The following is a 27,574-nucleotide window of genomic DNA, read 5'->3' on the forward strand; positions in this document are numbered from 1 at the left end:
CGGCATACACACTCTCCTCATTCACGGATTTACTCACACTCGTTTTTTGTATGTCCATAACATTTTGTCCTTTCTCGTTTCTTGTCACAGCGAACGCAAAAATTTGTCCACACATGAGATTTAAAATTTGCGCTTCTTTTGCTTCGCCACTAGCCGCATCCGCCATGGTTGCTCTACTTGTAGAGAGGCATCAGAGTGGAACGCATGGGATTATGGAAATTGTAGTTCCCGCGTCCCTCCCCTCGCTCCACTTGGCTGGAAAAAAACTAGACGTGTTGCCCAGAAGACCTAACGTTTAATCGAATCATGTGACCACGGCGGTACCGGGAAAATTTGATACCGCAATACCACGGAATGTATAATACCGTTACATCCCTATTAAAAAGTTCTGTGTCCCTGATTTGCCAGCTAAGCTGTAAATGTGCTGCTCCTTACCATGTTTGAAAGATTTGCGCACAATGCAATGCTAACTCTTCCTCTGTTTTTGAAGCTTTGATTGTGTTCACAGTGTGCAATATAGCATGTTCATGTTTCACGTGTAAAAAAGTGGTATTTTTCACACAATTTACTTATCTGTATACCGCTGCTTTCACTGTCCTAAAAACGGACTGATGTCTTCTGTTTTGTGAAGTCCCTCCTTCAAAAATACAAAACGTGTTCTGATTGTGTAGCTTGTTTAGTGTGTTGTGATTCAACAAGAGCTTAGCTTAGCAGTGCCGTTTGAGGTTAGCTGGCGACTGACGTATTCCTGTGGGCGAAGTTTAGTCAAAAACTGTTTTATTGACGTCATTCAATCGGGAAGTAGAGAGCTGTAGTCCAAACCCGACGTTCGCTGAAGGCTTTGAAAGGGGAATTCTGTTAAAGAAAATATATCGCCTGGTGGTGAACTTTAAGCTTTATAATTTTGCAGGTATTATTTATGCTCTAACAGCAACATTACACACTAACTAAAGTTTGAAAAGTCAGGAAGAACGTGACCTTTAAGTGTCTGGTGGTCTCATAATTTAGGCCCTCATTTTGTGTGTTTAAGCCTAATGCTTAAGAATTCAGCTATAACTTAATTTTAATCTCTCCCTCACTTCCATTTCTTATTTTCATTCTTATTTCTGTGTTGTCTATCACTCTTTTTTGTATTTTTCTCTCTCTGCCTTCTTTTTTCCTCTTTGCTGCTCACATTCTCCCATGTTCATCTTCTGTTTTCCAGTGAGGGAGACAGCTGGGCTCTCTGAATACTAACACTTCTCATCTGGTGCTCTGCTGCTGGTGCCCTGGTACCTCTGATATTCTTCTGCTTTCTTAAACCTAAATGTTCTTCTTACAGCTGAGACTGCTCTCAAATCATTACTGTACCGCATACACCTTAATGCAGATGTTTTGTCTTATTCACTTTAATGCAGATGTTGTCTCACAGTTGTAATTTCTAATCCTGTTGAGCCCTGTAACATACTGTAACAATGCCACCTTATTCAGACCAGAACTGGTGTGTACCTTTTCTGTATTGACTTGAATTAATCTGTTGTATTTATTTCTCTGCCTTGTCCAGGAGCACATTGTTGGCAGTTCCTGTTTCTACCGCCAGCACGCGGGTCACATCGGCCCCTGTGCGCCCAGCCCTGCCGTGTCAGGTCCCACGAGGGCTGGCGTGGGACAGCGAGCACTTCATGAGCCTGCTGCCCTTGCCCCGCCCACATGCCCGCCTGTCACTGCAAGAAACCCGCCTCTCCAAGTGACCCACGAATCGCCCTGGCGCCGCCGCAGCAGCTTCGGGATGTGCGACGCGCCCTCGCTCAAACCCGACTTGGATTGTGCGGATCTGCCTGTCAGTGAAGTCTGACACTTATACGTCAAACTTTTACCTCTGGCCCAAAGACCCAACTGGGTCCAAACTGACTGGACTTAACCTGTCGACCAAGTTCAAAATCATAAAACGGGCTGTGATGATGGAAATCGCTTTTCGCCTCAGTCATGTAGGTCAGAAATTAAGACTAGGGTACAACACTACAACAAACACCAAAGGTTCTTTAAAGTACCTCCTGATCTTTAAGCTTCTATTCACTTCTTTTCTGCGTTGACACAAGAAAGTCGCAGAAAGTAAGGAAGAAATGAATGGAATATTTAAAGGCAAACTGGGAGAAATAATGAACTTTATCTTCTGGTTATGGACACCTGAAAAGAATAAACACATATGGGAATATGTTGGAGGCCTGTCTCTCAACTGTGACTAAATGGATGGAGATTCCTATCCTAACTACAGGTGGGGAAGAATTTGATTTAGTGCTCCAGTCCAAAAATTCCCAAATGTTTCCAGAGGTTTTCTTGTATTTTTTTCTGTACAGCATCCTAGTTTCTCGTTTATGTACTGTTAATGTGACTAACTATTCCTGTGGACTAAGCTGGGGTTTATTTTGACTGACAGTCTATTTACCTTTATTTTATTCAAACGTATACATTGGTATGGGTGAATTCTTGTAACTGTAATTCTTGTTTGTGTCCACTAAACATTTGTGGATGTAATCCACAGTTTTTTTTAATAATTTAATGGGCTTTATACAGTAAACAGTGCATTGATGCTGTGTAATTGTCAAGGTCCTTGTTATATAGTGGCCGTTTGCCTTTTATTGTATGACTGCGTGTGCGTGTGCGTGTGCGTGTGCGTGTGTGTGTGCGTGTGTGTGTGTGTGTGTGTGTGTGGTTCCTCTGCTTTTGAATTGTTCATATTGTTGCCTTGTGTGTTATAGGGATATAAATATGACTACTATACTTGTTGACAAAATGCTTTTCAGTGTGTTTTATATCTTTGCACTGTGATCCGTGTCCCTCTGTGTCACCCGAGTTACCTGCTAAGGTCCTAAAAGGCTGTCTAAAGCAGTGCCTGTGCCTTTAACTATTAGAGGTCTGGCAATTTTAGCCCTTTTTCTTTTTTTTTTTTTCTGTAACAGTTTTAATATTGTTGGTTTGTATTATTTATTATAAGAACATGACAAGGCAATAAACCTGTTCTGAACGTATCCAGTTGAGTAACATTGTGTTTTAAGTTTCTATGAGTTTTAAGACATTGGTGTGATATTTAGAAAATTAGGTTATTAATGGAATTGGCTATTGTTGCGCACAATACAAAACAACAGCATTGAGTATCTTATGCTTAATAGAACTTGATACTTAATGAATTTCCAATGGGAAATAAAGAGTCCTTATTAAGTGCTATTATTTTGTTATAAGCTGCATGTTACTACTGTTGCTTTACTGCCTATTTCTTCCCAGCAGGAATGTTACAGTATAAGGCAGTGGTTCTCAAACTGGGGGCCGCGAGATGGTGCCAGGGGGCCCAAGTTTTATGACATTTTATAAAATACATTCATTTAACATGAATTCTGTGTAATTAAACCTAAAAAAATAAGGCTTCTAGCCAACAGCACTACTTTGTATAACTTAATATGTTTTGTTTAATTAAAATGTTAAATATTAGAACAGTTTTTTGTCCTAAATTTTCTTTGGGGGGGGCCGCGAAGAAGTGTACCGTACACAAGGGGGGCCGCATGCGGAAAAAGTTTGAGAACCACTGGATAAGGGATCCAGGACTATTTAATAATTAAATTGTCTGTTAATGTAAAAGGAGACTTTATTGCCCCCTGTTGGATTTTGAGATGTATTGTAGATATTCACCTACTTATTGACTCTCTGAAAACATCTATTAAACCACACTGAACAACTAGACACTAGTTCATTTAGGCATTATTTGTACATTTAGTGGATGCTTTTTCCAAAAATTTGTGAAGAAAGCAATTTGTCGTATGGAGGCAATTATACAAAAAGTGCTTTTACTGAGTTACTAGTTTTTACAATTCTGAAACAATAAATTTTTTGATGACTCATTAGTATAGTAACTCATTAAATAAGATGACTCATTAATTGAAATACTATATAAATACATTAGGTCATTTAACCTTACTTTTAAGTTATTATAGGCCTGTTCAGCTGTCAAAATACAACCATGTCCTGTGTGTATGTTCATGTAAACTTTCAATGAGGCTGTCATCATGAGGATGTGATGTCACTGACTATTACACCGTGACAGCTGTGGTGTCAGCTGGGGTTAATGTTGTTAAAGCTGTTGAAGTTTCATAAGCCTCCTGCATGGTTGACCGAGACAAATGGTGTATTTACACTCTTTACGTATTCACAGGGCTTTAATTCTTTCCTATACACTTTAAAAGCTTACACATACAAGTGGATCAACTCTATTAGGATTATTCAAAAGATTGATTTCATTTTTTAATTATTTTATTAGTCAACATTCGCATTCACTCTAACTTACAGTAAATGAACAAATCCCATTTCTTCAAGTTACCTCTGTGTTGGTTTTGCAATGATTAACAGTGCTTTATAATCTTAAAAAAAAATGCTAACGTAAGTCAGAAGAACCGTCCAACATATGGCATCACTATAAAAACCTTTAAAGCACCTTTATTTTTAAAGGGATAGTCATGTTGTTACAAACCTGTATAATTTTTCTGATCATCACAAAGGAATAATTTTGAGGAATGTTTGAAAACAAACCAATCAGGAGCCCCATTTACTTCCATATGATAAAAGAATACTACAGAAGTGAATGGGGCTCATGGTCCTGAAAATATCTTCCTTTGTGGTCACCAGAACAAAGAAAAGTATACAGGTTTGTAACATCATGAATGAGTTTTTATTTTTGGGTGAACTATCCCTTTAAGAGTGAACTTGACCACAAAAACAAAAAGTTACAATCTTCAGGCCAGGGCACACACCCACAACTACAATGGTCCAAGAGTCTGTTTTTGACTAGTTAGTTGTTTTTTCATTTTACAAACACAGCATCATTGCATGCCTAATACTAGCATGTAGTTTGTGTGCAAAAAAGAACTGTGTGCCAAATTATTGGTCTATACAATGCTTGCACTCACCCCCACTTGTGAATCTTTCAGTCCATGTTTTACCACAAAAATGGTTATCAGGGTTAATCAAGTTTTAAGTTAACTAAACCAGCATCTAAACAATGCTGGGTTATTTTCAACCCATTGATGGGTCAAAAGAGACAAACCCAACCCGAGTTGTAATTTAATCTGGTCCTTTCAACCCATTGTTGTGTGAACTTATGTGTCAAATATACTGATTTTTTGGAAGGGGGGTTAATTTTACCCAACGGCTGGGTTTGTCCTTTCTTGACCCAATGCTAGGTTGAAAATAACAAGCTTTTTTCAGGGTGTTTTCTTTTTTTGATATTGGTTTTTTTTGTGGTAAAACACTCTTTACCCAAAGCCTTATCTGTGTTAAACTTTATGCCAATCGAAAAAGGCTCATGAAAATGATTGATTTTTGACAGGTTGATGTTTGAAGGTCATCAGATATTACCCTACATACAACAAAAACATCACAGAATAGATTTAATGGTCATAATGGTGATTTCTATTGGTTTTATTGGAATCTACAAGTCTCTGTCACTACTTGTAATCTATTGGTGGGATGTTATCTGGTGGATGGGGACCAATACAGCACTAGCCTATTTAATATTACTTGAAGAAGGCCCAAAATACAACATGTTGTAATGGATTTAATAGTAAACAGCTGATATTTCATAATGGGTTGTAATGGAAACCATTAGAACTTGCTGCTCTGATGACACATAAGTTTGAAGATTGTTCCCACATTCAGACCAATCGCAGCGCTTGTTGGCATTGTGTAAAGTGTGCGCGCTTTTATAAACGCTGCGCCAGCAGAAAAGCAGAGACGCGCACTGTGCTCGCCACCGCCGCTCACCAATTTACAGCACTCGGTCCAAAGATTTTTCCTGCTTGGATGCAGCTCTGTCGCTCGCCTGACAGATTTTTCGAATCTTTATATCCTATTTGCATTCCTTATTCATCCGACGAAGCTAAATTATGATTTGGGTAACTTTGTTGTGCATCTGCGTCTTACCGTCGTTGCAAGCCGACAGTAGTAAACGTTATGTGGTCGGCGGCTGTCCGAGTCTCTGCGATAAGTCCATGTGCCCGGCGATGCCGAAAGACTGTAAGACGGGACAGGTGATGGATCACTGTAACTGCTGCATGGTGTGCGCTTCTGGGGAGGGTGAAGCGTGCGGCGGAGTGGGTAAGCTGGGTGACCCGGTGTGTGGAGAAGGTTTGAAGTGCTCCGTTACCGGAGGAGTGGGGTACTCCGCCACCGTCAGGAGGAGAGGGAAAAACGGAGTCTGCGTGTGCAAGAGCAGCGACCCGGTGTGTGGCAGTGATGGGGTCTCGTATGATAACATCTGCGAGCTGAAGCGAGTCAGTAACCGGGCGCAGACTCTGCAGCAGCCGCCGGTACTTTTCATACAGCGCGGAGCGTGTGGGACCGGTGAGTAATGTACCAAAAAGAAATAAAACACTTTACCTGTGTTTATTACGAGTTACTTTTACATAATAAAAAGTCTTCACACAGCCAAATAAAACGTATTTTATAGCTCTGCAAAAAAATGGTAACTGCCTAAAGGGTATAATGGGAATTGTATTGATATTAATGAAAACTTTAAAGGTCTCTATGGGTCTCTGCTGCCTGGTAATGTGTTGGCATCTATTGGTGTGATTATGGGGGGCACCAGTAGAACACCAATAAATCCTAAGGTTATAAGACCGCAAACATTTTGTAATGTTTTAATGGTTTTAATAACCAATGATTTAATGAGGTAAATACATTAAATAAGCTCTTTTGCAGGTATATTATATATATTTTTGCATGAGTAGAAATTAAGTCTCTTTATCTACCTCTCTAGTGTCTCCGTTGTTCTTACTGAAAGACTCTCAATGTATTTGTTTTTGGCAGACTTTGAAACCTTATAATAAAGACCAGACCAAATAATATTTTTGATAGATAGATAGATAGATAGATAGATAGATAGATAGATAGATAGATAGATAGATAGATAGATAGATAGATAGATAGATAGATAGATAGATAGATAGATAGATAGATAGATAGATAGATAGATAGATAGATAAGGGGAGATAAGTGAAAGTGGGGGAAAAGATGGTTGTTAAATGGATGAAGAGAGAGAAACTCCAGATGTTGGCAGCTGACTTCAGACAACATCTCTGCCGCGTGGTATTTTCATCATGGCCCCAAATCATCTGCCAAAACAATACACCCCATTTTTTGACCATTAACTCAACAACTATTATTTTATAAGAGAGAAATTGCCACGCATTTTAAATGCTGGAAGTTTTGTTTGTGCCTGTTTCTTTAACATGGGGTCATTCTTGCTCTCATTTACATTAACATTTAATTTACGCATTTAACAGATGCTTTTATCCAAAAGCATCTTTCATTTTAACTGTCCCATAATATGAAACTCATATATTGCTCATACACAAACACTTTCTGACCTATTAGGGCTCTGTATCAGATCTATTGTAACTGGACAAAACCGCAAAAGCACATTTTGTTTACTTATGTGTGTGTCCCCAAAATATACTGTTTCACTTTCCAAAATGATATGTTCCACTTCTTTATTTGTTCATATTTGTGTGAGACAACAGCACTGCTTAGTGGAGCAGAATTTGAGCCAGCACAGTGCTTGCTTTTAATGAGATAGATTAATTGATTTAGCTCTTTTGCAGGTATATTTAATATCTTTGCGCTTGAGTTGAAATGAAGTCTCTCTTTATTTACCCCTCTGTGTCTCCATTGTTCTTACTGAAAGACTCTCAATGTATTGGTTTTTGGCAGACCTTTAAATTGTGGCTGTAACTTGATAGTAGTCTTGGCCCTGATAGGAAGGATTGGACAGCAACAATCTTGGACACACTTATATGCAAACAAGTGTACAATAGCATAAACTCATAACATCAGCTGCTGAGAAAAAGATAAAAGTTCCAGAACTCCAAACTATTGTGAGGACAGATGATATATTTGGCATAAAAGCTGACATAGCCTCTCCATTTGGCCAAATAAATTGTAAGCAATGTGCCAAGCTGTGAGAGGTCTGTGGGTTCCAAGTTCTGGCCTCGCTTAAAGAAAACATTTTGTCATTTGCATCTGGATCTTAAGTCCTGCCTGCGTCTTAGTACACTTTTCTTCATCTGGCTGCAGATGTAGGTCAAATTCTGAATCTTATAGGTTTGTTAGAAAACATTTGACTGTAGAGCAGAAAAAAACAGAGAGAAACTCAACCAAACACTCACATGCAACACTTTAACATTAGTCTGTTTTGGGGTTTTAGATGTTTGTGATTGAGGAATAAGAGCTGCACACTGCTTGCCCGAGGAGGAGAATGGGAGTGACTTCACCAAATGTTTTCCAGTCTCACACATTGAGCTCAGAGGCTGTTTAGTTCACCCCACATTCACATTTTAAACCTGTGTGTACATGTGTGTAAGAGCCAGAAGGACTGTAACATATTGACTGGTTGTTTTTAGGGATGGGCTTTTTGTGCTATAAAGACGCTTTACACTGTTAAGGCTGCACTGTGCCTTCTCTATATTAAGAGATACAATATTGCATAAAAGCCCAACTAAATTATGCTTGCTTTGACACAAAACTCACCCTACATGATCAGAGGCAGTTATGTCAGTGTAATATACTATATTTATGTTATTTACTGGCAACCATTTGTTCAAAGTTAAATGAACATTAAACTTTAACAAGTCTTTGTGTGAATTGAAACACCTCCCCAAATCCAAATACCACGACCACTTTTGTAGCCCCGCCCACAGCTTCGCGTGACACACGTGTGGGTCAGGGGTAAAGCAAACCATGCAGTGTCTCAACAATCAGTAAACATGTCTTTAAAGATTGCAAAATGTAACCAAAATGACTTTTAAATACATTTTTCCTGTTTTTTTTTTTTTGATGCGGTGATCTGTTATGAGTATTTTACTCAACGAAGTGTTCGGTTGTGAAAGAACCGTCTATGGGAAGAACACAACCGCTGTATAACGGAGGCTCGGAACATAACATTAGGAATGCGTGGTTAAAGTTTGTTTTTAAAGAAGTTCCAGCTCGCGTGGGGAGTGTTTGTTTACTTTGTGAACCACTGATTCATTTGTAAAGAAGCCACTGGTTTTGCAGAGGGACTGTGATTAAAAGCACCACTAATATTGCATCTGGCAGGAATGACACAACAGTACACACAGTAAGTAAAAGATTTTACTTTATTTAAGTTACTACGTTTTACTATTACTTAGTAAGAAATCGCTTGATAACATCAGTGTCTAAACACGTATATTTTACTGTTTTAATTTACTAAAAACATTAAACGATTAATAAAGGTGCAACACTTAACAATACGACTGTAATATAACGATAGAAATATACAAAGTTAGTGATAAAGAAGGACTTACCAGGCGCATTCTTATTCTGATGCCCGCTTACTGTGTTGAATACGGTAATTTAGGCAAGTTGCGTGTGAAAGATCCATCACTCAACAAAGCTTTTTTATCATATAACTGTGGTACAGTATTGTTCAAAATAATAGCAGTACAATGTGACTAACCAGAATAATCAAGGTTTTTAGTATATTTTTTTATTGCTACGTGGCAAACAAGTTACCAGTAGGTTCAGTAGATTCTCAGAAAACAAATGAGACCCAGCATTCATGATATGCACGCTCTTAAGGCTGTGCAATTGGGCAATTAGTTGAATTAGTTGAAAGGGGTGTGTTCAAAAAAATAGCAGTGTGGCATTCAATCACTGAGGTCATCAATTTTGTGAAGAAACAGGTGTGAATCAGGTGGCCCCTATTTAAGGATGAAGCCAACACTTGTTGAACATGCATTTGAAAGCTGAGGAAAATGGGTCGTTCAAGACATTGTTCAGAAGAACAGCGTACTTTGATTAAAAAGTTGATTGGAGAGGGGAAAACCTATAAAGAGGTGCAAAAAATGATAGGCTGTTCAGCTAAAATGATCTCCAATGCCTTAAAATGGAGAGCAAAACCAGAGAAACGTGGAAGAAAATGGAAGACAACCACCAAAATGGATAGAAGAATAACCAGAATGGCAAAGGCTCAGCCAATGATCACCTCCAGGATGATCAAAGACAGTGTGGATTTACCTGTAAGTACTGTGACAGTTAGAAGACGTCTGTGTGAAGCTAATCTATTTTCAAGAATCCCCCGCAAAGTCCCTCTGTTAAAAAAAGGCATGTGCAGAAGAGGTTACAATTTGCCAAAGAACACATCAACTGGCCTAAAGAGAAATGGAGGAACATTTTGTGGACTGATGAGAGTAAAATTGTTCTTTTTGGGTCCAAGGGCCACAGGCAGTTTGTGAGACGACCCCCAAACTCTGAATTCAAGCCACAGTACACAGTGAAGACAGTGAAGCATGGAGGTGCAAGCATCATGATATGGGCATGTTTCTCCTACTATGGTGTTGGGCCTATTTATCGCATACCAGGGATCATGGATCAGTTTGCATATGTTAAAATACTTGAAGAGGTCATGTTGCCCTATGCTGAAGAGGACATGGCCTTGAAATGGTTGTTTCAACAAGACAATGACCCAAAACACACTAGTAAACGGGCAAAGTCTTGGTTCCAAACCAACAAAATTAATGTTATGGAGTGGCCAGCCCAATCTCCAGACCTTAATCCAATTGAGAACTTGTGGGGTGATATCAAAAATGCTGTTTCTGAAGCAAAACCAAGAAATGTGAATGAATTGTGGAATGTTGTTAAAGAATCATGGAGTGGAATAACAGCTGAGAGGTGCCACAAGTTGGTTGACTCCATGCCACACAGATGTCAAGCAGTTTTAAAAAACTGTGGTCATACAACTAAATATTAGTTTAGTGATTCACAGGATTGCTAAATCCCAGAAAAAAAATGTTTGTACAAAATAGTTTTGAGTTTGTACAGTCAAAGGTAGATACTGCTATTTTTTTGAACACACCCCTTTCAACTAATTGCCCAATTGCACAGCCTTAAGAGCGTGCATATCATGAATACTGGGTCTTGTTTGTTTTCTGAGAATCTACTGAACCTACTGGTAACTTGTTTACCACGTAGCAATAAAAAATATACTAAAAACCTTGATTATTCTGGTTAGTCACATTGTACTGCTATTATTTTGAACAATACTGTATGTAACATTATGTGTATGTAAGAGCAACCTCACAAGCACAATAGAAATATACAAAGTTATTGATAAGAATTTATCAGCCGCAGTTTAGATTCCGATGCGCGCTACTGTGTTGTACACGGTAATTTAGTCACGTCGAGTTTAAAGTTTTGTTTCTACTTTCATTTATGTGTATCATCTTTAGCATCCAGAATCTTTTTGTGGCTCAAACATATTTGTGTTCGGCTGCTATTTTTACAAATTATTGTTTTTAAAACATTTCCCCACATGTAATGATGGGGAATGAAGCTATCCAATCATAGCAGTGGTCGTTTACGTACAGGTCTTCAGTGCGGCCCGCCCCTTCAAATGAAGCTTTTCTCCAGACAGCATCAGAACCATGTTACAAAATAGCCTATTACTTTTGATGTTTTTGATTGTAAACACCACGCGAACATCATAAGTAGACTTTAGACAACAGTATGAAAACAATCAAACAGACAGATTCATTGCCCCTTTAATGTTCATTTAACTTTGAACAAACGGTTGCCAGTATACTGTAATTTTTACAGAATGTTTTTATAGTGTATACTTCTATCTCTGAATATTGAATGAACAATGTGCATTAATTAAACAACAAGAAATGTAATAATACCAATTCAAAACACTTTCATTTATATAGAAAGCATGCGAAACTTGAATAGGGGACAGCCTGCATGGGTTATGCACATAATTCTTTGTCTACACAAAAGCAATGATGTATTTATCATTTTACATGTTATTAACTAAATAAGTGGTCCATTGCTACTCGCGCAAGATGTGGGATCAACTTCTGGGAGCAAAACAATTGATATCCATATAGCTATGACTTTTATGATTTTATGAGATAATTTGTATAACATTTTCATTGTTATTTTAAATGTCAGGTACATTATTTAGTGATATATATTTCCTAATCGGTTTTTGCCTATTTTTGAAACCTCTTTACCCCTGTGTCCCCAAAGAATGCTTTTTGTCACAACATAGTAATTAAGTACTTAAGTAAAATAAAATAAAAATAATGGTTTATTACGACAAACTAATGTAACACATTGGCTGTCAAAAAATTACATTTTTTGTCCTCAGTTAGTTCACAATGACACAGATCTATTGATCGCATTTTCTATAGGCGGACATACAGCGGGGAAAATAAGTATTTGACACATCAGCATTTTATCACCTAAGGGAATTTCTAAGTGGGCTATTGACACACAATTTCCACCAGATGTAGCCATTAAGCCAAATGTTGGATTCATACAAAGAAATCAGAACATTTAAGTATACAAGTTGAGTCATAATAAATAAAGTTAAATGACACAGGGAACAAGCATTGAACACAATTTATTAAATACTTTGTAGAAAATCCTTTGTTGGTGATTACAGCTTCTAGACACCTCTTTTATGGAGAGACCAGTCATCTGCATTGCTCAGGGTGATTCTGGCCCATTCTTCCACACAAATGGTCTTTAAATCTTGAAGGTTCCTTGGGCCTCTTTTATGAACTTGGATCTTCAGTTCTCTCACTGGGCCATTCAAGCAACTTGATTTTCTTTCTTTGAAACCACTTCATTGTTTCTTTGGCCTTGTGTTTGGGATCATTGTCTTGCTGAAATATCCACCCTCTTTTCAGTTTTAGCTTTCTGGTAGATGGCAGCAGATTTTTATCCAGAATGTCCCAGTACATTTCTCCATTCATCCTGCCAGTACCTCTTGCTGGAAAGCAGCCCCAAACCATGATGCTTCCACCCCCAATCTTAACTGTTGGTATGGTGTTCTTGGGGTCATTGGGCAGTGCCATTTCTTCTCCAAACATGGTGTGTAGAATGACTGCCACAATGTTTTGCTTTCATCTGACCATACTTTAGTCTCCCAATAATCCACAGGCTTTAGTCTCCAAATGCTCTTTCGCAAACTTTAACCAAGCCTCAACATGCTGTTTGTTCAGCAATGGAGTCTTGTGTGGTGAGGGTGCATGGATGCCATGGCGGTTCAGTGCATTGCTTATAATTTTCTTTGAAACAACAGTACCTGCTGATGCAAGGTCTTTTTGAAGTTCTGCCCGAGTGGTTCTTGGCTCTTGGAGAACTCTCCTGATTATTCTTTGGACTTCTCGGACAGGGATCTTAAATGGAGCACCTGATCGTGGCCGGTTTATGGGAAGTGATGCTCTTTCCATTTTCGGATAATGACCCCCACAGTGCTCACAGGAACATTCAGCATTCTGGAAATGCGCATAACCATTCCCATCGAAATGCTTTTCAACGATAAGATTATGAAGATCTTGAGTGAAGTGATGCTCTTTCCATTTCCGGATAATGGCCCCCACAGTGCTCACAGGAACATTCAGCATTCTGAAAATGCGCATAACCATTCCCATCAAAATGCTTTTCAACGATAAGATTACGAAGATCTTGAGAGAGTTCTTTGCTTTTACCCATCATTTTCTGTGTGCCTCCTGGGTAATGAGAAGCCTTTATAGGCCATCAATTAGGACTAAAGCAGCTGATATCAATTAGTACTGATAGAGGGCGGGCTTTCTATGCCATTTTGCACTTAGTTCTCTTCATGTGTTCAATGCTTATTCCCTGTGTCATTTCACTTTATTTATTATGACTCAACTTGTATACTTAAATGTTCTGATTTCTTTCTATGAATTCAATATTTGGCTTGATGGCTACATCTGGAGGAAATTTTGTCAATAACCCACTTAGAAATCCCCTTATTGATAAAAATGCTTTTGTGTCCAATACTTATTTTCCCCGCTGTCTTTGAAATGCATACAGGCAGTTATTTCAAGAATAAGTTAAGTCATGCAGGAATTGGGAAAAGACAAATATCTCTACACTCTAAAAAATTTGCTGTAATTTTGCAGCTGGTTGCCAGTAACTTACTGTAGAAGAAAAAGTAAAAAAAATTTCATGTTCATTTAACTTTGAACAAAATGTTGCCAGTAAATAACATAAATTTAAAATCTACAGTAAGTTATTGGCAGCTAGTTGCACATTATTGCAGAAAACTTCATTTATAATAGCCTACTAAAACAGTGACAAGGATATTTATTCAAAATACACACTTTAACAAAGTTTTTAAATGTTTATTTTATAATATCCAGCCGCTCCAGGCATGCAATGACTCTCTGGATGGCCGATGCTGTGAAGTATTCATTTGTTTTAACCTTCGCAGCCCGAGGACATAGGGATGGCATTACTAGCCTTCAGTCGAGTCAGTCAGAACGACCATATTGTGTGTTGCATTGTCCCCTATTCATATATGCATATGGAAAGTAAATCAGAAAACCAGTGTTTAATTAGCTGTTGCAGAAAAAAATACTCCACTATATGATTACTTTATGTTGTGTTATTTGTGTGTATGTAAGTGTGTGTGTGAGAAATAAGAGAGTATGTTTGTAAATGTTTGTAAGTTTTATAAATATTAGAGCTTTGGAATCAGCCATAACCCAGAAACTTTTATACAGGCCCTAAGTTGGAAAGAGTAGTGGGCAGTGTGTTTGTGTGTGTTTACATTTGTGCCAGTGTTGTCCAACTTTCATGGTTACATGGTTTTGATTAAACATCTGCAGGCATGTTTCCCAGAAATTGTGTTTTGTGTGTGCTTTTATTGTTTTCTTCTGTTGGCAACCCAGTATGTGTGTTTTCCCTTTATGCTGGCTTAGACCAGTATATTCGTGTGTGTGTGTGTGTGTGTGTGTGTGTCAATATCCAAAAACCATGATTTTTTTATTGGTTTATTGTTCTTTATTATTTTTTAAGTGAAATTATCATCACACACACTTAGCATATAGTGCCTGTGTTATGTAGTGTTGTAGTTCTCAAGTCTCAAGACCGCTTTTTAAAGGTTTTGGTCTCGTCTTGGAATCGACCGCATTTTTACTCGGTCTCGTCTCGGTCTCAGACAAAGAGGACTCGGAATCTTATTTCAAGACCGGTCAATACCACAACTATGGCACATCACAAATTTATTTTTTATCATTAATTTTATGCAGTTTTTTCCGGTTTGGCACATGATGTTTGGCATTGTTTAAGCATTGTTTAAGTTTCTCCCAATGACAATTTTTCTAATTTTATTACTAAAAACACCTGCATTGTGTTAAGTGGGTGGCAAGCCATGAAAAGACATTTCAGAATAAATGGTTAAGTTGATTTCAGCTCTTTAGTGTTTGTTCACTTTTATTTGCTATAGACAAAGATAAATTCCCACATATCTGCAATGCCTTTGATTATTTTATCAACTTCTCTGATGGCACACACACACATGCACGCACACACAGACAAGAAGTGCCCAATCATATGCACATTCCACATTTTATCATAAGTGTTTTATGCAGTGACTTGTACTGGTCTTGGTCTTGACTTGGTCTCGGCATGACTTGGTCTTGGTCTTGACTTGGTCTCGACCCTTTAAAGTCTTGGTCTTGTCTCGGCCTGTCTTGGTCTTGGTCATGACTTGGTCTCGGTTTAGGTGGTCTTGACTACAACACTAGTGTTATGCCTGCTTTTGTGTGTATTTGCTCTCTGTAGCATATGTGTAGTTTGTTTACAGTGGTTTTATGTGTTTTTATCGGTTTTAACGTATTACACATGTTTGTTTGGTGGTTTTTCGTGGGCTCAAAGGCCTGTCCTGTCCACAATTGTTCTTAAGCCCCACTTACTACTAACTGCTGATATAGCACATATTTCCCCATCTCTCTCTCTCTCTCTCTCTCTCTCTCTCTCTCTCTCCCTCTCTCTCTCTCTCTCTCTTTCTCTCTCTCTATGAAGTTTTGACTCTCTGTCTCTCAAGTCCTGCACACTCCACTCCAACAGATTAATGCTCATTCACTCATATCCTGTACACATCTTCTCTCTCCAATTCTTCCTAATCTCCTTGGATAAACCCTGATGAAGGCTTAATGAGTGCGTGTGGAGATATGATTGGAAATGGATTAGAAAGGACCTCATCCTTTCGTTGTTTCGCCAGAGTTTGTTGTTTAAATGCTTTGTTCTTTGTATTTGTCTGTGTCCTCTGTTTGGTCAAAATAAGCCTTTGTTTAGCTCTGTTCAATTGGCATGTTATGAAAGGCGTATTTGTTTATGGATGCAATCAAGTAGTCGTACTCTTTTTACCAGAACTATCACAAAGACCTTAGAAGCAACATTTGCTACGTTCATACACAGTGGTTACCTTAAAGAAACCTTTACAGCAAAACACTATTTGGCTTATTTATGAACCATCAAATTGTAAGGACCACTTAAACTGTCAGTATGTGTTGCATTCAATTTGTGAGGACATTTTAAATATTTGGCCTTCACATGCATAGCCAACTCTACAGTCACACAGGTCTACACACGGATCTTCAGTCATGAAATTATCGTATCTAAAAGAACAAGAATAAACAGGTACTTGCATGTGATTGACAGAATGACTGAATGATGACTAAACTCATTGATAAATATGATTGACTCCTATTATGGTATGATATATCCTATTAAATTTATGTCTGGTAGAATAAGTCATCATTGCTCTTAAGCTCAGAGCTATTTCCCATCCTTATAACTTTGCAAACTCCACCCGGCTACCATTTCTCCTCAACTCTGTACTCTTGTATAGAGTACAACAGGCCAGTAAGACTTTCCCACAGGAAGGATTTGTTTTCAGCTCTCTGCTCACCTCTATAAGCCCTGACTGAACTCAAATAAACACTATTAGAGCCTTCACAAACGGCACATAAAGGCCCAGACAGAGCTTATACAACTGTAATGGACATCGTAAACATCACTCAAAGCCACAGGCATGACCTGTTCATATTCAGTGTTTTTACTACCTCAACCATGCTAAATAGACTTTTATAAGCACTCTAATGGCCAGGTATTAGCCTCTATTTAGCCAAAGCAGAGCAGAAAGTCTCATATTTTAGGTCACACGGCATTAACCAGTATAGTCTAACTAATATTATACAATGTCAGGTGAGATTTTCTACCAACTTAATGTAGAATACTTGAATGCATTTATCTGCATGCCATGAACGTGCCTTGTCCAGTTTTTAATGTGCGCCTAAAGCTGGTTAGTCTAACCACACTAGACATAAATAAAAACTTTATCTTGCAAATGATAGGAAGCTTGCATTCTGGTCAGATAGTTTCAATACACTGTAGTACTCAGCACTGCATGCTTTTTATGGAATGATGTTCAGGTAAAAATAAGGTTAAAATGTCATCAATGATATACAGTCGACTTGTTGCCAAATGTGATTCATTTTCTTTCACTGAGCTGTGAGCAGAGGTAATGAAGTGTGAAACTATAAATGCATCAACAGCAGCACTGGTAAATCATTTAGTGATGGTCAAAAGTTTAAGTGTTGCTAGAATACACACTAATAATTCATTAAACATCTTGAACTGTTGAAGATAAGAGGTTAGGGATTTGGTTAAAAGCTTTATGGTTTTCTTAGGTCTCAGTACCTTATACACAGTAGGTATAAGGTCCAAAAAGAGACATGTCTGATTGTATTGTCTCCTCCCAGTCTGTTAATAATAATAACATTTCTGTTTCGAATGTGGGAAAAAATATTTTCCATCACTTCCAAAGATTTGTTTAATGGTTATTGTTTGGTCTTTTTTATCTCCTTGAAAGTAGATCCAGTGTAGCTCAGTGGTGTAGCGTTGTGTTAGCCGTGTAAAAGCTCAGGGGTTCAAACCATAGACTGTAAAAAATATGGACGTGGTGTCCGTGACGTCACCCATTGGTTTGTGAAGATCGTTTTTGAAGCTTAAAGTAGACATTGCCTGCCGTAGCCATCTTGGTCACCGCGAATCACACACAGAAAACTGAAAATGGGTAAAGAGGCAGGACATGGGTGAAGCTGAGGGGGCTGGTTGCTGAAACCACACCCTTAATTATGCAGAAGTTTAAGGCTTAATATAATGTAAATGAATGAGTTACAAAACAATTCTCCCCCCTCACAGTTGTCATGAAGGGCAAAATTAGCTATACAGACCAAAATCACTTTTTGTACCAGTCTGTAAACATATTATTTTCTTCTGTAAAGTTGGGCATTTTTAATATGGGAGTATACGGGAATTCTCAAGCGGCCAGTCAATGAAGTCACTTCCGTATTGGCTTCATCAGAGAGATCGGAAGGTTGCCCCTCGGTTCAAACTCAGAGAACACACATACTGATAAAAATGTATATTTTGTAATTCATTGTAAGTCACTTTAGATAAAAGTGTCAAATACATTAACTCTTTCCCCACCAGCGTTTTTAAAAACCGTTGCCAGACAGCTCAAGCATTTTTTATGATTTTCACAAAAGTTTAATGCCTTCCAGAAATGTTTTTTTTTCTTTTCATCCTACCTTTTATTTGTTCTCTTTTATCACCTCTCAAATATGTGTAGGTTTCTTAACAAATACAAAACATTTTGTTTTTGTTAAGGATTTTTGATACAGATACCGATCAGAGCGATGATCAAAACGTACACGTAGTTTGAACTGTTTGATATAAGGGATTGCTTCCGGGTTTTGGGTAAGAGCGTCATCTAGTGGAAATAACATTGACAGGGAAGCATTTTCTCTTAATTGACAAGTTAACTTGTCAATGGCGGGTAAAGAGTTAAAATGTAGATCTTTAGTTGAATCAGATTTACTGCCGAATTCCCAGAGTAAAGCCGAAGGTATACTAGGGACATCCACGTATGCGCGGCATCCGCATTACGTAATTTTCGTCATCAGAATGGTCCACGGCCGTCTGTGCGCAACGACCGCGTGCTGCCCAAAATTTGAGACCGTGCGGACAGTCCGCGTACAACAGCACATACGCATGGAAATGTTGAGACAGGACACTACACTACAAACAATTACACGAAGGCAATAGACAGCATTTGCACACAAATCATCATCTTTTCTTCATTTATTTTTACTTCTTCCAAGAACAAAAATCTGTGGAGCATTTTCGTCACCATAATGTTTGATTTCTGTTTTTTGTTTTCTTGTTGTTTGTTCTTAACTTTGTTTGCAGTGGTGGATCCGCTACTTTTCTTCATCTATCCAATTTTTTTAATGTTGTAAATCAGTGCGGCACTGATAGCCTGGTAGAGTAATAATTTGAATAAGAAATCATTTGAAGTTCTTATATGGGCACTTCACCTACAATAGCGCACGCACACAACAACCAAGAGCTGACACAAAATCAGCATCAACACCAGAGAAGTGTGTTCAGGTTCCCATTGAACCCAGCATTATGAAAACAATGGATATAGTTTGTTAATACAGGGTAACAGCGGAGTTATGCAAGTGTGCTTGTTTAAAGCAAGATTTTGTTGAAATAGGGCAGTCCCAACCGGGTCATGTAAAACTGCATCAATGCATCACGTAAGTGCATATAATGTAAAAGACATGAACACAGGAAATCAAAAATTGTCCAGAGAGTGGGATAATGTTTGTGTGTTGCCTGCTCGTTACTCGCTTCGCCCGCGGTACCCATCCAAGGGCTCGTTTTTTCCCGGAAAAGTAGCAATACAGCTGATCTATCTTTTACAAATTTATTAAAACTAAAGACTCTTTGAAGATATGAAATATGCAATGCTACTCTCTATAGGTACTCAAGTTAAACATGAGAATAGCAGAGACAGTTATGTGACCTTCAATGTTTAGAGGTTACTCATTCTATCAGGATATTGAAATCCATTTTTAGTTATTTAAGTCTTGGGCGTGATTATGCCATAGCAGAAATGAAAGTCGACATAGGCTGACAAGCAGGAACACTGCTAAAATGTCTATAGCATGACTTAGATTATATGTTATTGCAAATATTTGATTCTTTTTTTAATGCTGCCAACAGCTGCCAAAATACTGCAGGATGGACTTCAGCAACCTGTTTGTGCTTGTTTCTGTTCCACAAATGAATGTGTACGCGAATGTCCGGAAGGGCCATGCCCATGTTCATCTATTATTGTCAATCACAACACAAAAGTATATAAACAACTGCCAACCTCATGCTCATAACAGTTCTCCAATACACCAAATTCACATCTATTCCTGTTAAACTTTTATATGTTTTTAGTAATTTGTATTACTTAAGCAGTTCAATTGGAAATTTAGGCCTGGATAGGGCTTAGATTAAGTCAGGACTAAGCCTTAGGTAAATTAGGACAGTTAAGTAGCGTTAATGAGTTACTTATATGTAATTTGTTACTTACAAATTATAAGTAGCTTTTTGTGCAACATTACTAGTGTGGAATTGAAGGCAAAACGATGGCACTGACATATTTTAAGATATGTCAGTGCAAGTTGTTCTCAGTTTAGACAGCTCAAACATGCATTTTGGTCAGGGACTATAAACTTAAAGGGATAGTTTACCTAAAAATAAAAAGTACATAAAAAGTATACCACACAGTTGACGGCACCCACTGACTTCCACTTTTATCCTACTATGGAAGTCAATAGGTACCATCAACTGTGCAGTTATCAAATATGAACTGTGAATAGTACAAACTTCATTTTAGAGAGTTACAGACTCATACCATATGTATACTAAGTCCAAACAAGTCTTAAGTAGCGTGTGGTGTCAAACTAGACTTTACGGGCACTTTGAGGCTACTTCACACCGGGAAAGCTAGAAGAGTTTGTTTGTTAAATAGATCCTGAACATTTTCTTCCCACATAACCAAGAAGACAGAGTGTTTAAAGCTATAATTAGGTTGAATTGCTCAGGTCAGTACGCACACCAGCGCCACGTTGGATTTGACTTTAATTACCCTTAAGAAAACAACATAACTCTATACAACCCGCTTTACTCTTTCATTTTAAAGTTTCTGTGTTTAGCACAAACCCGTCTGGCCACAGAGACTTTCATCTTTTGACTCTTTCCAGCAGCCAGGTCTTCTTAGGGTCCCTGTGATCCTGTATAATTAATAGGGTGCTTACATCATTGCAGTGTCTGTCTGATCCGCTTCAAATGATGCTCGCTGTCTCCTGTCTGTGCTGTATACTATACAGAACTGGCTGACCCCTTAGGGTGACAGACAGAAAGAAAGAAAGTAGACAATTAAAAGAGCACTTTATTTTAGAAGGAATGTTGTGAAGTATTGTGAAGTAAGTGTTGATGATAAACTCCTTTGGTTAAAAGCGAAAATATATCTTTCACTTCTTACATCTTTATGGTCAAATTACAGAGGATGGTGTTCAACATTTCCAGACACGTCCTCCAAAGGGACACCGCAGATTTGGCTACTCGCGTGCCTGTATGTTGGTGGATGACTTATTTAAGCAACAGAAGTCCTACACACAAAAAACTTCGAACACTTGTCATTTTTAAGTTAACAACTGGTCTCATATTCTGTCTTTCCTGTAGGTGACGTCATTTGACATTTTTAAATGATAGTCCTATGCTGCCCATTTCTAATTTTGTACATCCACATTTCACATGTTTTTTTCCAGCTGTCCATGATAACCCCAACAGCCCGAGGTACAAGTACAATTTCATCGCTGATGTAGTGGAGAAGATCGCCCCCGCCGTGGTTCATATTGAACTGTATCGCAAGTAAGATTTTCACGTTTGACTAATGTGATCAATACATGTGATTTGAGTGCTTTTGTGTCATTTATTGTTTCCTAAGTCACTTTGAATATAAATGTCTGCTAAATGTAAATTAAGAGTTTGGTTCCAAAACCCAATAAATCCATTTCGACTAATTTCGGTAAAAATGTGTTTTCTATACCAAGAAAGTGACGAGACGAAAACCACTATTTTCTGTTACAAACTTTCACATAGCATCTTTAGGTTATAATAACATAAAAAATTCAAATCCACAATTTGATTTTCAAAGATTTATTATAAAAAAGATTATTTTTCCGCGAAATGCAATAAATCCATTACAAGTTTTTATTTTCAAAATGATATAAATCTATTGAATCAATATATAAATGTGCATTCATCTTTGCATATGATATAAGTATTTAGTTGACTAGTGGTATTCACTGATAAAAAATAAACATTAATGGCATTAATCAAAACACTTACTTTGTCATATTAAGAACAGTGTCATTGCTGCTGTCCTTGGGACGTCGTCGCTGAACTTTTTTGACAACGATCAGCTGTAAAATGTTTTTGTCCTGCTCGATTCGTTGACTTCAAAGAAAATAATGGAAAGCTTTTCATAAGATCCCCTGGGGTCAATGTGTTAGCATGACAGAAGCTTGATGCTGTCCTGTGAGAACAAGCAACAACCGGCATTTTTCCGTCGTCCGAGTGGCTTACGTTTCTTCTCCGCCACAGAAATCCACCAGAGGTTTATCAATTCCATTAAAAGTATATTTTGTTTTTGTTTGTTTGTTGATCATGAAGTACAAAGTAGATGAGGAAAACTAGGATTTTGTGTGCATTCAATGCACCGCCATTGTTGTTTACACTGTGTTGAATGGTGCGCTATGATTTGTTGAGTGGATTTATTGCATTCTACAGAGAAGGAAGAGTGCCGTTTACTGCGTTTTGGGGAAAAAGTGAGAAAAGATGACAGAATTACACGGTGGATATCGGATTTTGCGTAAAATTAAGAATTGACTTTTTAATACTGACCTGATACAATACTGATTTTGGTGGTAAATTTTTTTTTAAAATGGCGTTTATCGTGTTTTGAAACCAAGATTTTACTTTGCACTTTACCTCTGTTATCATCTATTTACACCCTCTTTCTCTCTTGTTTAGGATGGTTTATTCTAAGCGTGAGATGGCAGTGGCAAGCGGGTCAGGATTTGTGGTGTCTGACGACGGCCTCATCGTGACCAACGCCCACGTGGTAGCTAATAAAAACAGGGTGAAGGTGGAACTTAAAAACGGAGTCTCATATGATGCAAAGATTAAAGATGTTGATGAAAAGGCAGACATCGCCCTCATAAAGATCGATCCACCGGTATGTAGAACTTTTAAAGAGATAGTATACCCAAAATGAAAAATCACACTTACAAAACCCGTGACTCACAAAAATGACTTTCATTCGTCCATTAAAATGAGACATTAGTCAGAATCATAATGACCGCTTCAGCCCATTTACTTTCATTATACCCATCAGTCTTTAGAGATTCTCCTCATGTGTTTCACTGAAGAAAGCAATATGGGTTTAATTCAACTTCAGTGTAACAGAATTTTCCATTTTGGGTGAACTAATCGGTTTCAGTCGACGTGACCACCATAATGTGTCCTTCAAGGACAAATTCTCGCCTCTTACTGGCATGGCAGGTGGATTTAAATCTTTTTGCAGTTATTCTTTCCCTTTGTAGTTTGACTAAATGAAGGATCACAGAAGGGTAAATAAGGATGAGGAAGTGAAAAGCAGGAGAGGTTATAAATGCATGCAGATGGACAGAGAAAGTTTAGGCTCCAGGAACAGATGTTGTTCTCTTCATCATGAAAAACAGTGTTTCGAAGCATACACACATTCACACAGGAAAAGCAGGACTGAAGTAAAGCTCTTTTTACCATTATTTTTGCAGCAGGCACTTGTGTGGTTTGTGTACTGAGGTGTGCCGATTGCATACTAAACATAAAAGAGAGATCTAGCCAAGCTTTAATATTTGTAATATTAATATTTAATATTCATTGTATATTGAGGACACATTATTTGGAAAGGAGACTTTTCATGTGCATCCAGAAATAGGAACATTACACACCCTATAAATACATTATGACTAATGCATTCCTTATATGGTTTCTAGGTAGGATTTTTCTATTACCCACAAACCCCTACACACTTAATTGTCCCTGAAAATTATTTAGAAACGTTAGACGACTGTTTTACATTATATCAATGCTGGATGATAGACACCAGGGAGCATGTTTGGCTGACAGCCCAAATCTCACAATCACTCAAGCTCTTAAACATACTGTACATGTTCCAGAGAAATGTAGCACAACAGAGCCTAGACAGCATGTTTGATATGATCCAGTGTTCGTAAAGAATGCATAATTCTCCAGGATATCTGATCCTTGTAGCCAAAACAGATCCCAGACCAGTGCACAGCCTCTAGATATTTTATACCATTCTCCGTCAGCTGGTGTTTGTAATACACAGCTGTAGGTTGCGATCTTACGGCTCCGTAATGCCCAGCTGCTAAAGAGTTTGCCCCAGTTTTAGTGAGTGACAGTGATGTGTGTGTTTGTGTGTGTGTACATGGTAATTATCACGTTGTGGGGACCAAATGATAGGAATACAAGTACATTTTGAGGTCCCCATGAGGAAACAAACAGAATAAAGTTTCACAAAACATGAAAAACCAGAGTGTGTGTGTGTGTGTGTGTGTGTGTGTGTGTGTGTGTGTGTGTGTGTGTGTGTGTGTGTGTGTGTGTGTGTGTGTGTGTGTGTGTGTGTGTGTGTGTGTGTGTGTGTGATGTAAGTCAACTTCCTTCCAACAAGTTGGACATTTGGAACAAGTGAGTGAGTGAGAGACAGAGCGGGAGGGAGAGAGGGGAGAGAGAGAGAGAGAGGACATTGGCTTGATAGGCACAAGCTCTGGGATAGATCAGACAAGGCAAAGTCCGTTGGGAGACTGTGTGTGTATGCATGAGAGACTTGTGTATGCCTGCACCCCTGTAAGCAATTACTGCAGTTTCTAGCTTTTTTCGGACACATGTTAAGAGGATTGAAGTAAGTTAGTGCTGTCACACAACACAAACACACAATTTCAAACCAACGAAAATGGATAACGTAAGCTTACATGTTTTTGGTAAAATCCAAATGTTGCCAAAGTTAAAATTTGCTGAGATGTTAATTGCACTTACTCATAAATTTAAGGGAAAATGTCAGAAATTGTGGATGACCACAGTCTCATGCACCAACATGCTGTAATGCCTTGACTAGATGAATTAAAATGAGTCTATCATACAACTTGGAAGAAAATGAACAGCACATGGTGGGTGAACTGAAAGGGAGTAGGGCGGATTACTCTTTATTTTTTACTCTTTAAGTCTTTTGTGCTTACAGTACTTTCTTCCTTCTTTCTCCTTTTATTGGTGGCTGTCTGCCTCTTGGGAAAGCAATAGTCTTTAGGCAGAATCCCAGACTTTGGAACAGGAAAGACGGAACGCGTTCCCTCTCATAGGGAGGAAACGTGGTTAGAAAATAGGAATCCATATGTGTATGTTTGTGTGGGCGCAACTTCAACCACATTCAAGGCAAAGGGTAAGAATGGTAAGCTCTTAAAGGTCAATCTAGGAAGATATGCAATTAGATGAACTTCCCATCATTCTTGTTTCCCAACTCAGATATGACTCGATCCTTCAGGAAAGTGAATCATTTTCATGTCTCAGCTCATTGCACTTTTAGTCATCTTGCCATTAAATCTCTTGTCTTCTTTTCTAGTCCTTTGCTCTGGTCATAGGCCAGAAAAACTACTATACATTTTTTTGTATTATCAATCTTCCAGTGTCCTAAAATGCATCCGCTGGTTAGGCCGAAATTAGTCATTTAAAGAAATAGTAAAAAAAGAAAAAACTTTTCATATCAAAACAATCCACGTTAAAAGGATCATAAAAGTTATATTGAAACAAGATCACATAACACATTCTGCTCATTTCATGTTAATCTTGGGTACCTATAGAGTAGTATTGAGTAATATACATCCTTCATATCTTCGAAGAGTCTTTAGTTTTATCGGATTTATAAAAAACAGATCAGCACTAGCGATTGTTTCCGGAAAAGCACAAGATCTAGTGGGAAGAGCGAGTCACCAGCAAGCAACACACAAAACATTATCCCACTATCTCTGGATAACTTATGACCAATCTACGTGTGAGGTTCAGAATCAAATCTAAGGATTGCAATTAAAACTTAACTTATTATTTACTTGTGAACCACTCTACCTGGAACAATGAATCAGTTAAACTGTTAGTGAGTTAAACTCGGGATCCAAATCGATCTACTTTATGAATAAAAAAATAGATTTTTATAGAAGTTAATTGTATGCCATTATGCCTATATACCATTGAAATCCCCTAAACCCCCTTCCCCCAAACACACTGAGGAATACAAGTCTGAACTCATCTCAGGTTTGCAGGATACGATTTCAACTTCAATTGAGATCTCACTTATTTCTCCTAGACCTATAGGAACTAAGGGAAATGTAGTCTTTCATGCAAGACTCTCTTGCATCTCATGTTTGTCTCCTGAGAAATAGCCTGCTAATCCCATGTGTCTGCTCTAGTTTCAGAAGGGGTCACAAACTGAGCTCATCTTGGCCAAGATTTCAAAGTCTGTAAACTTGGAGATTTCAATATGAGCCTTATATTTCCAATCAGATTTTTCCAACACCTGATTATGTTGGCTATTATTACACCTCCTCAGGAATTTGAGAGGAAACAAAGTAAACACATCTATCTGAGTTGAATCATAACTAATGATGCTATTATTTCTCCTCCATTTAAAGAGAAATCTCTCAGCAATAACATTTCCCTCTGGAGTCCCACAGCCACATCCAACACAACCACCACAGATGGAGAGTTTGCTTTATGCAATTAAACTGAAGCTTCTCATTTAGAATCAGTGCAGTAATTAGAGACATAGCATGCAATGGGGTGCATACTTAAAGGCTCAATGATGATAGAGAAGGATGGTTAAGTTCACAGTAACTTAATTTATACTGCATGGATAAATGCAGATGTTAATAATGTTTGCATGGATCTTTCTTTTGAATAAGAGTCCTGCTTTTGGTTGATTTAGGAGCAAATGTGAAATATGTTTTTTCATCCCGCAGGCTCATTTACCATATGTGCCTGTGCCTACATTTCTTCATGACCTAAAATGCGTTGCTCCAGGTACATATCACTGCATCTTTCCATGGAATGTACACTAGAGGATTTGGGGTTTTGTCTGTTTTGATATGGGACTTTTAAAGTTACGAAGCAGACACGTACGCAAATCAAAACCTGTTCATCTTTGTTAAAGCTCAAATAACACATGCTGTTTCTGCATTTCTGATGTTAATCTGGAGTACCTATAGAGTAGAATTACATCCTTTATATCTCCAGAGAGTCTTTAGTTTAATCAGATTTATAAAAGAAAGATTAGCTTTACAGATTCTTTCCGATAACGTACGAAAAAATAAAGGAGGAGTAACTACCGCGGAAGGAGCGAGTACGAGTCATGCAACACTATACAACACTGTTTAACTTATGATTCACTACATGTTTGTGTCATTTACGGTTGAAAGAAAAAGTATGTGAACCCTTTGTGCTTACTTGGATTTCTTCATAAATTGGTCATAAAATCTGTTCTGATCTTCATCTAAGTCACAACAATAGAGAGGCACAGTCTGCTTGGACTAGTGCCGCACAAGCATTGTACGTTTTCAGGTTTTTGTTTTGAGCACAACATGTAAACATTCATAGTGCAGGGTGGAAAAAGTATTTGAACCTTTGGGTTTAATAACTGGTTGACCCTCCTTTGGCAGCAATAACCTCAACCAAACGTTTCCTATAGTTGCAG

At 38.1% G+C, this 27,574-nt stretch overlaps 2 protein-coding genes across 7 annotated transcripts in view; both read left to right on the top strand.

Moving 5' to 3' along the window:
- The window catches only part of plekha1a (pleckstrin homology domain containing, family A (phosphoinositide binding specific) member 1a), a 42,537-nt gene extending 39,529 nt beyond the window's left edge, over positions 1-3,008 (top strand). For 4 of the 6 annotated variants that reach the window (XM_055171472.2, XM_073869380.1, XM_055171470.2 and 1 more), the window contains one exon: positions 1,544-3,008. In XM_055171472.2, coding sequence (XP_055027447.1) covers positions 1,544-1,730 — 187 coding nt within the window. In that variant the 3' untranslated portion in view covers positions 1,731-3,008. Of the gene's footprint in view, positions 1-1,204; positions 1,272-1,543 lie in introns of all 6 variants that reach the window. The other 2 variants (XR_008635659.2, XM_055171473.2) reach the window with 2 other exon arrangements.
- A 2,725-nt stretch (positions 3,009-5,733) lies between these two features.
- The window catches only part of htra1a (HtrA serine peptidase 1a), a 34,145-nt gene continuing 12,304 nt past the window's right edge, over positions 5,734-27,574 (top strand). Inside the window, exons 1-3 of the mRNA XM_073869381.1 lie at positions 5,734-6,366; positions 21,537-21,639; positions 22,804-23,008. Coding sequence (XP_073725482.1) covers positions 5,910-6,366; positions 21,537-21,639; positions 22,804-23,008 — 765 coding nt within the window. The 5' untranslated portion in view covers positions 5,734-5,909. The remainder of the gene's footprint in view (positions 6,367-21,536; positions 21,640-22,803; positions 23,009-27,574) is intronic.

This window comes from Misgurnus anguillicaudatus, chromosome 7 (assembly GCF_027580225.2).
Source record: "Misgurnus anguillicaudatus chromosome 7, ASM2758022v2, whole genome shotgun sequence".
Lineage (NCBI taxonomy): Eukaryota > Metazoa > Chordata > Actinopteri > Cypriniformes > Cobitidae > Misgurnus > Misgurnus anguillicaudatus.